The following is a 12,915-nucleotide window of genomic DNA, read 5'->3' on the forward strand; positions in this document are numbered from 1 at the left end:
ACATAAAGTTTATTTATAATTATGAAACAAACATAAAATAAAGCAAATCATAACAACTTAAGACAGATATTGTGCATTAATCGGTTATAAAATATGGATCCAGATAGTTTACAGCGACAGTGATACACAATAAAGTTACATCCATTAAGCTCATTAGTCATCAAATATAGTATAGGAATACCAAAAGAATAAGCCATGGGGGGGGACGGTCTGGGCCCACATCTCATTTCATGGCATAACTGTCTAGAGATCAGGCCCGACTTACATCAGGGGGTCGGAGGCCAGGAACCGGTTCACCTCCGGGTCTAAAAAGGCAGACAAACAGGGGTCAACTATTGTCTAAATCAAGGGTCAAGTGTCTAGCCTTGACCCAATCCGCCCAAATTTTATCAAACTTCTTCTGGCAGTTCCGACCTAGATATGTTAGTTTGTACAGAGGGAGTGCTGCATTAATGAGGGAAAGCCAGAGTTGCCTGGTGGGTGGCTGAGACTGGTTCCAGTGAAGGAGGATCGCCTTCCTAGCATATAGTGCAGTGTAGAACAAACAACTTTTTCCTCTGAAGGGCCTTAAGATTATCACATATGCCCAAAAGTAGGGGAATAGGACTATATGGGACATTAAGCTTTCCTATGAGGTTGATATACTTGAGGAACGCTTTCCAAAAACCCACCACCTCTGGACAGGCCCAAACTGTATGGAAAAAGTCTGCGTCATCCGAACCACATTTGGGACACACCGCTGATCTGTCAGGGTAAATTTTTGCTAACCTTGCTGGGGAAAAATACCATAGGGACCTTTTTGCTCTTGCCTCCAACTTTTTTTCTAGTGGCTCTTGATGGGACCGTTTTTGAAGTATATCCCACTAAAAGTGGCGAGCATGTAGTCTGGTCCACTGCACCACCAGAATTGCTGCCGTAAATAGTCCCAGTACCGACATGGCCCTTCGTACGGATACTTCCATGTTGGACTGAACCGATTTCAAGGCTAAGTGAACTTTCTCTATTTTTTCTGTTGGGAGAAAGATCTTTTGTAGTGTTGAATCTATCTCGTACCCTAGGAACCTTACTCGCTGAGCCGGTATCAGATTCGATTTCTGATGGTTCAGCAACCAGCCCAAGCTGTTCAGGTGCTTCTGGGTTATTTGAAGGTTGGTCGCTACTTTCTCCTTGGTCTCTGCAAAGAGTAGCAAGTCATCGAGGTAGGGTACTATGGCAATCCCTTTCAACCTCAGGGGTTCCAAGTTCTCCAACCAAGACCTTTGTAAACACCCTGGGCGAGGAGGAACGAAGGGTAGAGCCCTGAACTGGAGATGAGAAATCTCCCCTCCCAGGTTGACTGCCAGACATAGAAACCTCTGAGACAATTCTGCAATTGGATGTACAGATACGCGTCCCTTAAGTCAACTGACGCCATAAAGCAGTTGGGAGTGAGCAGGTTTCTTGCTGAAAAGATGGTGTCCATCAGAAATCTTTTGTATCTTGACTTGTTCAGGATTTTCAAATTTAAGATCAGGCAGAATTTTCCCAAAAGTTTCTTGACCAAAAATATGTGGGAATAGAAATCCTCCCTCCTGCTCCTTGGAGACCTGGATGATAATTCCCTGTTGCATCAGTTCCCTCAGAAGGGACGTCATAACCAGTGTTTTTTTCCTGATCTCCTTGGAGATTTGTTAAATAGAAATGATGTGGGGGAGTCAGAGAACTCTAGATCGTACCGCTGCCTTATGATGTTTAACACAAAAGGACGCGTCATTGCTTTTTTCCAGACTGGAAAGAAAGCCTGTAGCCCACTGAAAGGTGACCGTCATTGCTTTTTTGCAACGGGTTCTGGGGGTCTGAAGAGCACCCCCCCGCCTCTACCCCACTGGGAATTTCAAGGTCTATTTTGGCTCGGTTCTCTCTTTTTGGGGCTGTTGAAAAGGACTTTCAACAGCCCCAAAGGGATTAATTTTTTCTTTCTTATCCGCCGTTCTCCATTACGGTTTCTAATTCCAGCCCAAAGAGTAAGTCCCCTGTAAAGGGGATCCCACAGAGTTTCACTTTCAAAGCGGAGTCCCCCGACCAAGCTTTGAGCCACAAGGCCCGTCTGGCCGAATTGATAAGGGAGGAGGATCTTGCCGACATCCTGATGGAATCTGCAGAGGCATCAGCCACGTACTTAACTGCCTTTAGGAGCGTAGGGAAGGACTCTGGTAAATCTTTTCTGGAAGTGCCTGCCTCTACATGCCCTTTCAGCTGTTCCACCCAGCACTGAGATTTCGCCACTACCGTAGACGCCATAGCCCGGCTTCAGATTGGACAGGGACGAATCCCAGGCCTTCCTTAGGAGGGAGTCTGCAGTTTTGGCCATCGTTGTGTCCTTGAGAATAGAACCCCCATGTCTTCAAAGGCTAAATCAGTACGCCTTGAGACCCGAGAGAAGGCCGCATCAATCGTTTTTTTATTCCAGATGAAAGACTCTTCTTCCCCAAAAGGAAATCTCTGTTTTAGAGACCGAGGAAAAAATTGCCCCTTCTTCTTTTCAACCTCGCCTAGTTACATACTAGGCGAGCTTGAAAAAAGACACAAGTCCAACCTATATGTTTTGATTATATGTCAGTATTACATTGTATATCCCTGTATGTTGTGTTCATTTAGGTGCTTATCTAATCATTTTTTGAAACCATCAATGCTCCCTGCTGAGACCACCTCCTGTGGAAGGGAATTCCACATCCTTGCCGCTTATACAGTAAAGAACCCTCTATGTAGTTTAAGGTTAAACCTCTTTTCTTCCAATTTTAATGAGTGGCCACGTGTCTTGTTAAACTCCTTTCCGCGAAAAAGTTTTATCCCTATTGTGGGGGTCACAGTATGGTATTTGTAATTTGAAATCATATCCCCTCGCAAGCGTCTCTTCTCCAGAGAGAATAAGTTCAGTGCTCGCAACCTTTCCTCATAACTAATATCCTCCAGACCCTTTATTAGCTTTGTTGTCCTTTGCACTCACTCCATTTCTAGTACATCCTTCCTGAGGACTGGTGCCCAGAACTGGACAGCATACTCTAGGTGCGGCCGTACCAGAGTCTTGTAGAGCGGGAGAATTATCGTTTTATCTCTGGAGTTAATCCCCTTTTTAATGCATGCCAATATTCTGTTTGCTTTGTTAGCAGCAGCTTGGCATTGCATGCCATTGTTGAGCCTATCTACTACTAGGACCCCCAGATCCTTTTCCATCCTAGATTCCCCCAGAGGTTCTCCCCCCAGTGTATAGATTGCATTCCTATTTTTGCTACCCAAATGCATTTTCAAATTTAAAGGTCCTTCCACTATTTATCTCCTCCTTTGAATCCCAGGTTGAGGGGGGAATACTAACTCTCCCTTCCTCTGACTCACTTTCAACCTGTTTCGAAGTAGAGGGCAGAGGATTGGAGGGGGGGGGCGCAGAGACCCCTCTGGAGAACCCAGCCACATAGAACTCCCCAATCCTGCTGAACTGAAAAAAGACAAACACGTTAAACAGTCAGCCACAGGATTCCCTGCAGGAAGGCAAGAAAACAACCAAGACACCCAGAGTGTAAGGATAAGAGGTACCACTGTACCTCTCCTGCCTGGGCCTGGCTGGGGTTCTGGGCACCTGCATCCACCATCCCCGTTGACGGCTCCGTCTCCCCCATTGCAGCGCAGCGGTAGCTTCAACTCCTGAGCTTTTAAAAGTTCAAATCCTTCCGGCGTCCCCATGCTTGAGGGCCAGAAGGAAGCCCCAGCCAGAAAATCCACCTCTTCCTCTTGCTTTTCATTGGCCGGAACTACATGCCTCCCCTCCAAAATTGCCGCCCCCCCCCCCCCCCCAAAGCAAAATCACCTGCCAACATGCAGAGAGCAGAGCAACATGCAGAGAGCTTCAGCTTCTCTCGGCATGCACGCTCAGCACACCCACAGCCTCCGAGCACCTGGAGCAGGATCTTCCGACTGGCCATTACTCTTATGAGCCGGAGGAGAAAGAAGACACTGGAGCACCCCCCTCCTGTGCTGGTCACAGCAATGGAAAAAGCCAGAAGGTACTGCCACTCCCTCACCCATGGAGAAAGTGCAGCCTCTCTAGTTCCCCAGCAGCGCTTCCACCAAGGCGGATGAAACACTAAAACTGACATCATGGTGGCTGCGCTCTCTCCATGCTGCTGTCCTGAAAGACGAAGGGAGAAAGTTACATCTTGGTCTCATCTTTCCAGAGCACCTTCTTCCACATGGCTTCTTGCAAATGAGACTTCTTATGGCTTTCTTCTTGCCACTTTTTCATAAAGGCCAGATTGTGGAGTGCACAAATAGTTGTCCTGTGGACAGATTCTCCCAACTGAGCTGTGGATCTCTGCAGCTCCTCCAGAGTTACCATGGGACACTTGGCTGCTTCTCTGATGAATGCTCTCCTTGCCCCGCCTGTCAGTTTAGGTGGACGGCCATGTCTTGGTAGGTTTGCAGTTGTGCTAAACCCTAGGGGTGGACTCCATTTATTAATTAGGTGACTTCTGAAGGCAAATTTGTTTCACTATATTTTAGTTCAGGGTATCATTGTACCATTGAGAGTATTCTTCTCCACTGCGCTGTAGTGTGGTATGCCAGCTGCAGGGCGGAGGATAAGAAATGCCTGTCTCGTGTGGTGAAAACAGCACAGCGGATCATAGGAACAGATCTACCAAATTTGGACACAGCATATGCCAGCCGATTAAAAAAGCGGGCAAAAGCTATTAGTATTGATCCAACCCACCCAGGTTACAGTGTGTTTGTCCCATTGCCATCAGGGAAAAGATATAGAACACTTAAAACGCACACAAACCACTTAAAGCATAGCTTATTCCCTAGGGTCGTATTGTCCATAATCCCATCAGGTACAGTGTTTTAGGAATTTTATGTAGAATATTAACATTCTTTTATTTATTTATTTTTAAATAACATTTTATATTTTTATATATTTAAATAGATATGTGGGCATGTGCTAGGAGTATGTATGTGTGGTTTTCTTGAGAAATGTTTTATTGCTGCTGTAAAGAGTATCCGGAAAAATTTTGTTGCATGTATACAATGACAATAAAGTATATCTATCTATCTAAAGGGGGCTGAATACAAATGCACACCACACTTTTCAGATATGTATTTGTAAAAAAACTTTGAAAACCATTTATAATTTTCCTTCCACTTCACAATTATGTGCCACTTTGTGTTGGTCTATCACATAAAATCCCAATAAAATACATATACGTTTTTGGTTGTTACATAACAAAATGTGGAAAATTTCAAGGGGTATAAATACTTTTTCAAGGCACTTAAGTAAGGCGATTTGTTTCATCTCTGTGTATCATTTGGGGCTGTTCACTTCACTGGGTATATGTGAGGGTATAATCCACTTTAAGGAGTGGTTTGCTTTTACTGAAGGCCCTAAAAAAGCTCAAAAGAGCCAGCAAGCTTCAGATGTTTCTTGGAATAATTACTTTATGACCCTTATCTAACCTTAAAACTGAACTTTACCCAAAAGTGGAAGTTCTGCTTCTTTGCCTCCTCCCCTCTCCCCTAAGCTTTGGCGCTTTTTATTTATGGGGGGGTACCTGGTTTTGACAGCCTCCCGCCCTTTTTCCGCATCCTTCTGGGACACATCACAGGAAGACCATTCTCAAAGCGCAGCACAGCTTGTGCATGTGCAGTGTGAAGCCGCAAGCAGTCACAGCTGGGTTCCCAAAGTAACATGCTGGCACCTGGACCCAAAGATGGCCGAAGAGCCAGCTCAGGTGAGGACAGAGCTGGATCCCTAGACAGATAGTTGTCGTATTAAAAGTAAGCAGCTACAGTATTTATAGCTGCTGACTTCATTTTTTGTTTTCAGGGTGAAGAACGGCTTTAAGGTTTCAGAAGAGGTAGTACACTGTATGAGGTCTTTACATTGTTCATACTTTTAACTCCTAAAGTATGAACTCAGCACTGTTGACAGAAATACAGCTGCTGATGTTAAACACCTTCAGTTTCAAAAATAGATATCTAAAAATATTGTATATTTTACTGTACGCCTTTATGCTATACCTAGGATCAAAAACCCTTCGCTATAGAATAGTCGGTTATATAAAACATTGCTAAATTGTGTTAACAGGTATCACATGTACATACCAAATGAAAGGGCATGTGTAACAGGCAATTGCTCGGTTTTCAACTCTTCTTTTAAAAATTCACATTCCACTGAAAACTAAAACAGACATAGGAGTAATTTTACACAACGTGCATGATTCTCAGTAGAAGGCTGTAGAATGTTCTCACTACATTAATAGAAAATATTAACCCGTATATTTCGAATTCAGGGTCAAATGTGTACATTAGTGAAATAACATCAAAACATATTTGGTAGCTATGACCCATTAAAATCTGTTAAATTAATTTATAGTTGTGTAATGATACTATATACAACACTGGACTATGAAAAATAAACCTAAATACTGTAGTATAACTTTAAAGTATATTTCAACCTTTGATCCTAAAGACAAGGCGCTAGCAGTGTGGCATTTTAGAGCACAGACTGTACTGCAGGTGGTCATGCTCACACTATTGTGCTATTTTATCAAATTTTTTGTAGCAACTTTTTATTAAACTTATCTGTTTAAAAAGTTAATGCTCTATGAGCTTTTTCTACCTACACGCTTATTTTTGATCATTTCAAGCCGGTGTCTAACGTGAATCCCAGCGACTGATCATAACTAGCTGAATTACCCTGGTTGGGACACACACACACACACAAGGATCCTGTTGTGATTTCTTCAGCAGCAGGTGGAGTCGGTGTGCAGCCTGAGTTCCAGCAAGTGATTATCAACAGCTGATTTCCCAGTGTGGAGACATACGCATATAGATCCTTTTGACCCCTTTCACACTGGGTCGTTTTGCAGGCGCTATTGCGCTAAACATAGCGCCTGCAAACCGACCTGAAACAGCCGCTGCTGTCTCTCCAATGTGAAAGCTCGAGGGCTTTCACACTGGAGCGGTGCGCTAGCAGGACGTTGAAAAAAGTCCTGCTAGCAGCATCTTTGGAGCAGGGAAGGAGTGGTGTATACATACACTGCTCCTAAACCGCTCCTGCCCATTGATATCAATGGGGCAGCGTGGCTATACCGCCGATGCGGGCGGTTTTAATCCTTTTACGGCCGCTAGCAGGGAGGTAAAACCGCTGCGCCATCGGCCAAATAGAGCCGCTAAAACGATGGTAAAACGCTGCTATCGACGCACCCACCGCCCCAGTGTGAAACCGGCCTTTAGGATCTTTGGATCTGGCAGGCTGCCGTCCATTTATTCCTCAGCATGGTGGTGAAGTATTTTTGGATATGTTTGCACTAAAACTTTACTCTTGTATTGTTTTGGATGGACATTTTTCATTGAATCTAGCAGTTGATTCACAGATGGACACATTTTTTTATACATACATTTTTTTGTCATTAACCACTTGCCAGCCAGCACACGCAGAGATATACTGCGGCAGGTTGGCTCTCCTGCACGAACCGACGTACCTGTACGTGCGAGGATAGCGGGCATGTGCCCGCGGGTCCCGCGGACTTGATGTTTAGCAGCGACCCGCGATTGCCGTGAAGAGAGGAAGAATAGGGCACTGCCTATGTAAACAAGGCGATTCCCCATTCTGTCAGATGACAGATCTACTGTTCCCAGTGATCAGGAACAGTAATCTCTGTCATGTTCCAGTAAGCCCACCCCCCCCTACAGTTAGGACACACCCAGGGAACACACTTAACCCCTTGATCGCCCCCTAGTGTTAACCCATTCCCTGCCAGTGTAATTTTTACATTGATCAGTGCATTTTTATAGCACTGATCAATGTAATAACGTCACTAGTCCCCAAAAATTGTCATTTGGGGTCAGATTTGTCCGCGGCAATGTCGCAGTCCCTAAAAATCGCAGGTCACCGCCATTATCAGTAAAAACAATAAAAAATAAAAGTCCCTAAATCCCGTAGTTTGTAGGCGCAATAACTTTTACGCAAACCAATCAATATATGCCTATTGCGATTTTTTTTTTTTACCAAAAATTTGTAGAAGAATATATATCGCCCTAAAACTAATTAATAAATTTGTTTTTTTTTTGGGATATGTATTATAGCAGAAAGTAAAAATAAAAACCGCAGAGGTGATCAAATACCACCAAAAGAAAGCTCTATTTGTGGGTAAAAAGAAAAGGACGTCAATTTTGTTTGGGTGCAGCATCGCACAACTGTCAGTTTAAGCGACGCAGTGCCACCATATCGCAAAAAATGGCCTGATCATTAAAGGGGGCAAATCCTTCTGGGGCTGATGTGGTTAAGGTTGTTTTTAACATAACCATAATTTTGAACTCACTCAGAGGTTTTTTGCACCTATATAGTTGTTTATTTCATTTCGGGACTTTGTTTCACTGGTTTGTTTCAAGTTTTTTATCATTTTGTATCAATTGTTTACACACATTTGGAATTTGTATATAAGTCTATGAACTTATACACTTTGTTTTGACAGCGCACTTTACACTTAATACTATATTTACCACATCCCACCAATCCAGGGAATTTTTCAGTGCTGCAGTCTTTAACTATATTGGCCAAGTGCACCCTTTTATAATTGTACATATTTCCACCTTTGCAGACAAGTTTGAGAAACCTCAGCCAAAGTTTTGTTATGTATTCCCAATTACACAGCATTAGCTAAAAAATTATAAGTGTTTCATTGGAGCCACGTTAAATCTCACACACAGCATAGGCATACTTTCTAAATCAAAGGAGCACCTTCAGGCATTCTAGGGGCATACATTATGCATCTAATTTCCTGAATACCTATCACATTTTTGGAGGCCTTGGAGCACCAAGACAGTGGAAACACTCACAAAATCACCACACTCTAAGGTATTTCCTAAGAGGCACAGCTATTCCCTTGAAAATGTATTTTTTTGCCACACGTTTGGGAAATGTGGAAAGATAAATAAAAAATAAAGTTACACATACATACACACACACACAAAAAAAAAAAAAAATATATATATATATATATAAAATGTAACACGTCATCATTTTTCTAGGTAAATCGATTTCTAAAGGTGCCATTGACATGAAAAGACATACAAAGAAACCAAAACAAATAAGTTCAGAAATTAAGTTATGTGTAATAAAAATGGAATGACCTCAGAAAAATTATTGAACACACTACCTGAAATTTCATAATACTTGGTACAAAATCCTTTGTTGGTAATGACAACTTCAAGACACCTCCTGTATGGACAAACTAGTCACATGCATTGCTCAGGTGTGATTTTGGCCCACTCTTCCACACAGTCTTCAAATCTGAGTACACCCCTCACATTTTTTGAAAATATTTTATTATATCTTTTCATGTGACAACACTGAAGAAATGACACTTTGCTACAATGTAAAGTAGTAAGTGTACAGCTTGTATAACAGTGTAAATTTGCTGTCCTCTCAAATTAACTCAACACACAGCCATTAATGTCTAAACCACTGCCAAATGTCCAAATTGGACCCAAAGTGTCAATATTTTGTGTGGCCACCATTATTTTCCAGCACTGCCTTAACCCTCTTGGGCATGGAGCTCATCAGAACTTCACAGGTTGCCATTGGTTTCCTCTTCCACTCCTCCATGACGACATCATGGAGCTGGTGGATGTTAGAGACCTTGCGCTTCTCCACCTTCCGTTTGAGGATGCTCAATAGGATTTAGGTCTGCAGACATGCTTGGCCAGTCCATCATCTTTACCCTTAGCTTCTTTAGAAAAGGCAGTGGTCATCTTGGAGGTGTGTTTGGGGTCGTTATGTTGGAATACTGCCCTGTGGCCCAGTCTCTGAAGGGAATACTGCCCTGTGGCCGAGTTTCCAAAGGGAGGGGAACTTGCTTGCCTTCAGTATGTCAAAATACATGTTAGCATTCATGGTTCCCTCAATGAACTGTAGCTCCCCAGTGCTGGCAGCACTCATGCAGCCCCAGAACATGACACTCCCACCACCGTGCTTGACTGTAGGCAAGACACACTTGTCTTTGTACTCCTAACCTGGTTGCCGCCACACACGCTTGACACCATCTGAAACAAAGCAGTTTATCTTGGTCTCATCAGACCGCAGGACATGGTTCCAGTAATCAATGCCCTTAGTTTGCTTGTCTTCAGTAAACGGTTTGTGGGCTTTCTTGTGCATCATCTTTAGAAGAGGCTTCCTTCTGGGACATCAGCCATACAGACCAATTTGATGCCGTGTGCAGCGTATGGTCTGAGCACTGACAGGCTGACCCCCCCACCCCTTCAACCTTTGCAGCAATGCTGGCAGCTCTCATACGTCTATTTCCCAAAGACAACCTCTGGGTATGATGCTCAGCACGTGCACTCAACTTCTTTGGTCGACCATGGCGAGGGCCTGTTCTGAGTGGAACCTGTCCAGTTAAACCGCTGTATGGTCTTGGCCACTGTGCTGAAGCTCAGTTTCAGGGTGTTGGCAATCTTCTTATAGCCTAGGCCATCTTTATGTAGAGCAACAATTCTTTTTTTCAGATCCTCAGAGTTCTTTGCCATGAGGTGCCATGTTGAACTTCCAGTGACCAGTATGAGAGAGAGAGCAATAACACCAAATTTAACACACCCGCTCCCCATTCACACCTGAGACCTTGTAACACTAACGAGTCACATGACACCGGGGAGGGAAAATGGCTAATTGGGGGCAAATTTGGACATTTTCACTTAGGGGGTGTACTCACTTTTGTTGCCAGCGGTTTATACATTAGTGGCTGTGTGTTGAGTTATTTTGAGGGGACAGCAAATTTACACTGTTATACAAGCTGTACACTCACTACTTTACACTGTAGCAAAGTGTCATTTCTTCAATGTTGTCACATGAAAAGATAGAAGAAAATATTTTCAAAAATGTGAGGTGTGTACTCACTTTTGTGAGATACTGTATATATTTTTTTATTATTTATTAATATTTAAAGAAGGTCAGCTTGGTGGCCTGAATTTATAGGAGTTTTGATGGTATTTATTCCACTCACTCCCCTATCTCCCTGTCGGTTCCGGTGCGCGATACGTCTGACGTCACCAGGCTGACACTTCCTCGCTCAGTTCTTCAGTCGGAAACTCGTGCGTAACCGGTGGTAAGCTTTCAAATTTGTTTGATAGTAGATGAGGCTCCTTCATCAGGGGTCTCGCTCGCTGTCATGGGTAAGTTTCAACATTTTTTCTTGTACCACAGGCAATGTTGTGGTTGCGTTCATTGTTTAACCTCGTTGTCAATTCGGTTTCTTGCAAACTCTTTTCTGAAACGTTGCTGGTTGTTGTCCAGTACTTGCTTGGCATCATTACAGGCCAGTTCGAATTGACACGCTGTCAGTCGATGTTGCAGCTTCGTTCGTTGTTTTGGTTCGTAGTTCTATTCATACTTCTCGCAAGGTGTGGTTCGTCTTCATCTTCGAACCCGCTCCTTGCCGCGGGTGGGCATTTGAATCTCATGTACAGTCGATGTTCACCTGGCATTTTGGTTCACGTCATCGCAGGTAGTTTCCATTTTGTGTTTCCTGCAGCAATTTGTCTGGTTTCGAACTTCGTGTGGACTCGTTACCACAGCAGCAATCGAGTCAAGTCTCGTTCGCCTCTTGCGGTGCTTTGGTTTGAATCTTCGGTAAGTAATGCTTGCTCATACATTAATGTAGTCTCCTTCCTCTCACTGGCACAACCATGGTTTCTCTCAATCATTTTCGTTACTCGTCCTCTGTCTAAGTCCCAACTTCGCATTTTCATCACACCCAGCATGGTTGGTACTGACACTTCCTTACATATGCACTGCAATTTCTTCAGCTACTTTTGTTTTTTACAGCCTCCCTCATAAGGCTCCAGGCTCACGCAGCACTCAATTCGCAACTTATATCAGCCACTCGCACTGATTCACGGCCATTCGTTCAAATTTCAGTTTCCTCTTTTGCAGATAATCAGATATCAGCTTCGTTCAACCCAGCACAAGGTCGTAGACTTTCCGTCATAGGTACCCGTTCGTTTTACCGGTTCGATCCGTGTTGTCGCAAGGCTCTTTCCAGAGATGCCGCTTGCCGTCATTCTGGAAACTTGCTCCTCATCGTTGGTAAGCCATTCGAATTTGCTTGTCGTTAGTCGATGTCGCTTCTTCATTCATTGTTTTAAGCATCGCAGTTCCGGTTCCATTTGTGCCTTCTCGTAGAGGAGCCACTCATCTTTGTTTCGAACCCGCTCGTGGCTGTGGGCAATTTTTTAATTTTTTTGGGTTTGAGTTTTCATTCATAGTCGATGTTCGCCTTTTATTTTGTTTTTTTACCACATCGCAGTTCCAGTCCCATTCGTAATTTTTCTCATGTTGGTTGTCTGGTTCGGATTTAATGCACGCACTTCAGTCACACTCCCCGCATCAGCAATCGAGTTGAATTTCGTTTGCCATATGTGATGTCATTCGGTTTGAATTTTTGTTTACGATTCGACACGTTCCCACTTTCGTTCGAACGCTAGCACATGGTCTCCTTCGTCTTTCTATCACGATCTACGGTTTACTTCTACACACATTCTTACTCACACTTGTCCTCTGAGTTTCCAATCTCGCATTTTCATTACATCTTGTATGGTTGGTGCAACAGTCTGCACCCCCTATTTTCTTCTTCGATTTCTGACAGCCTTCCCTTATGAGGCCCCATGGTCAAACTTGCGCATTACTAAATATCGCAACTTGCATCAATCACGCACACACACATTTCACGGACAGTCGTTTGAAAAAAAAAATTAAAAATGTAATAATATATATATATATATATATATATATATATATATATATATATATATATATATATATATATATATTGTACAGGACGCCGTGGCTGGGTCCTGGAAGGATGCTATGTTTCCCCTCTGTTTGGACTG

The 12,915-nt window shown here is 43.3% G+C and overlaps 1 protein-coding gene across 4 annotated transcripts in view; it reads right to left on the bottom strand.

The window, feature by feature from the left end:
* PGAP1 (post-GPI attachment to proteins inositol deacylase 1) overlaps positions 1–12,915 on the bottom strand; it is a 479,543-nt gene that overhangs the window by 216,153 nt on the left and 250,475 nt on the right. For all 4 annotated transcript variants that reach the window (XM_073633146.1, XM_073633147.1, XM_073633144.1 and 1 more), the window contains one exon: positions 6,130–6,205. In XM_073633146.1, coding sequence (XP_073489247.1) covers positions 6,130–6,205 — 76 coding nt within the window. The remainder of the gene's footprint in view (positions 1–6,129; positions 6,206–12,915) is intronic.

This window comes from Aquarana catesbeiana, linkage group LG06, assembly GCF_042186555.1.
Source record: "Aquarana catesbeiana isolate 2022-GZ linkage group LG06, ASM4218655v1, whole genome shotgun sequence".
Classification (NCBI taxonomy): Eukaryota; Metazoa; Chordata; class Amphibia; order Anura; family Ranidae; genus Aquarana; species Aquarana catesbeiana.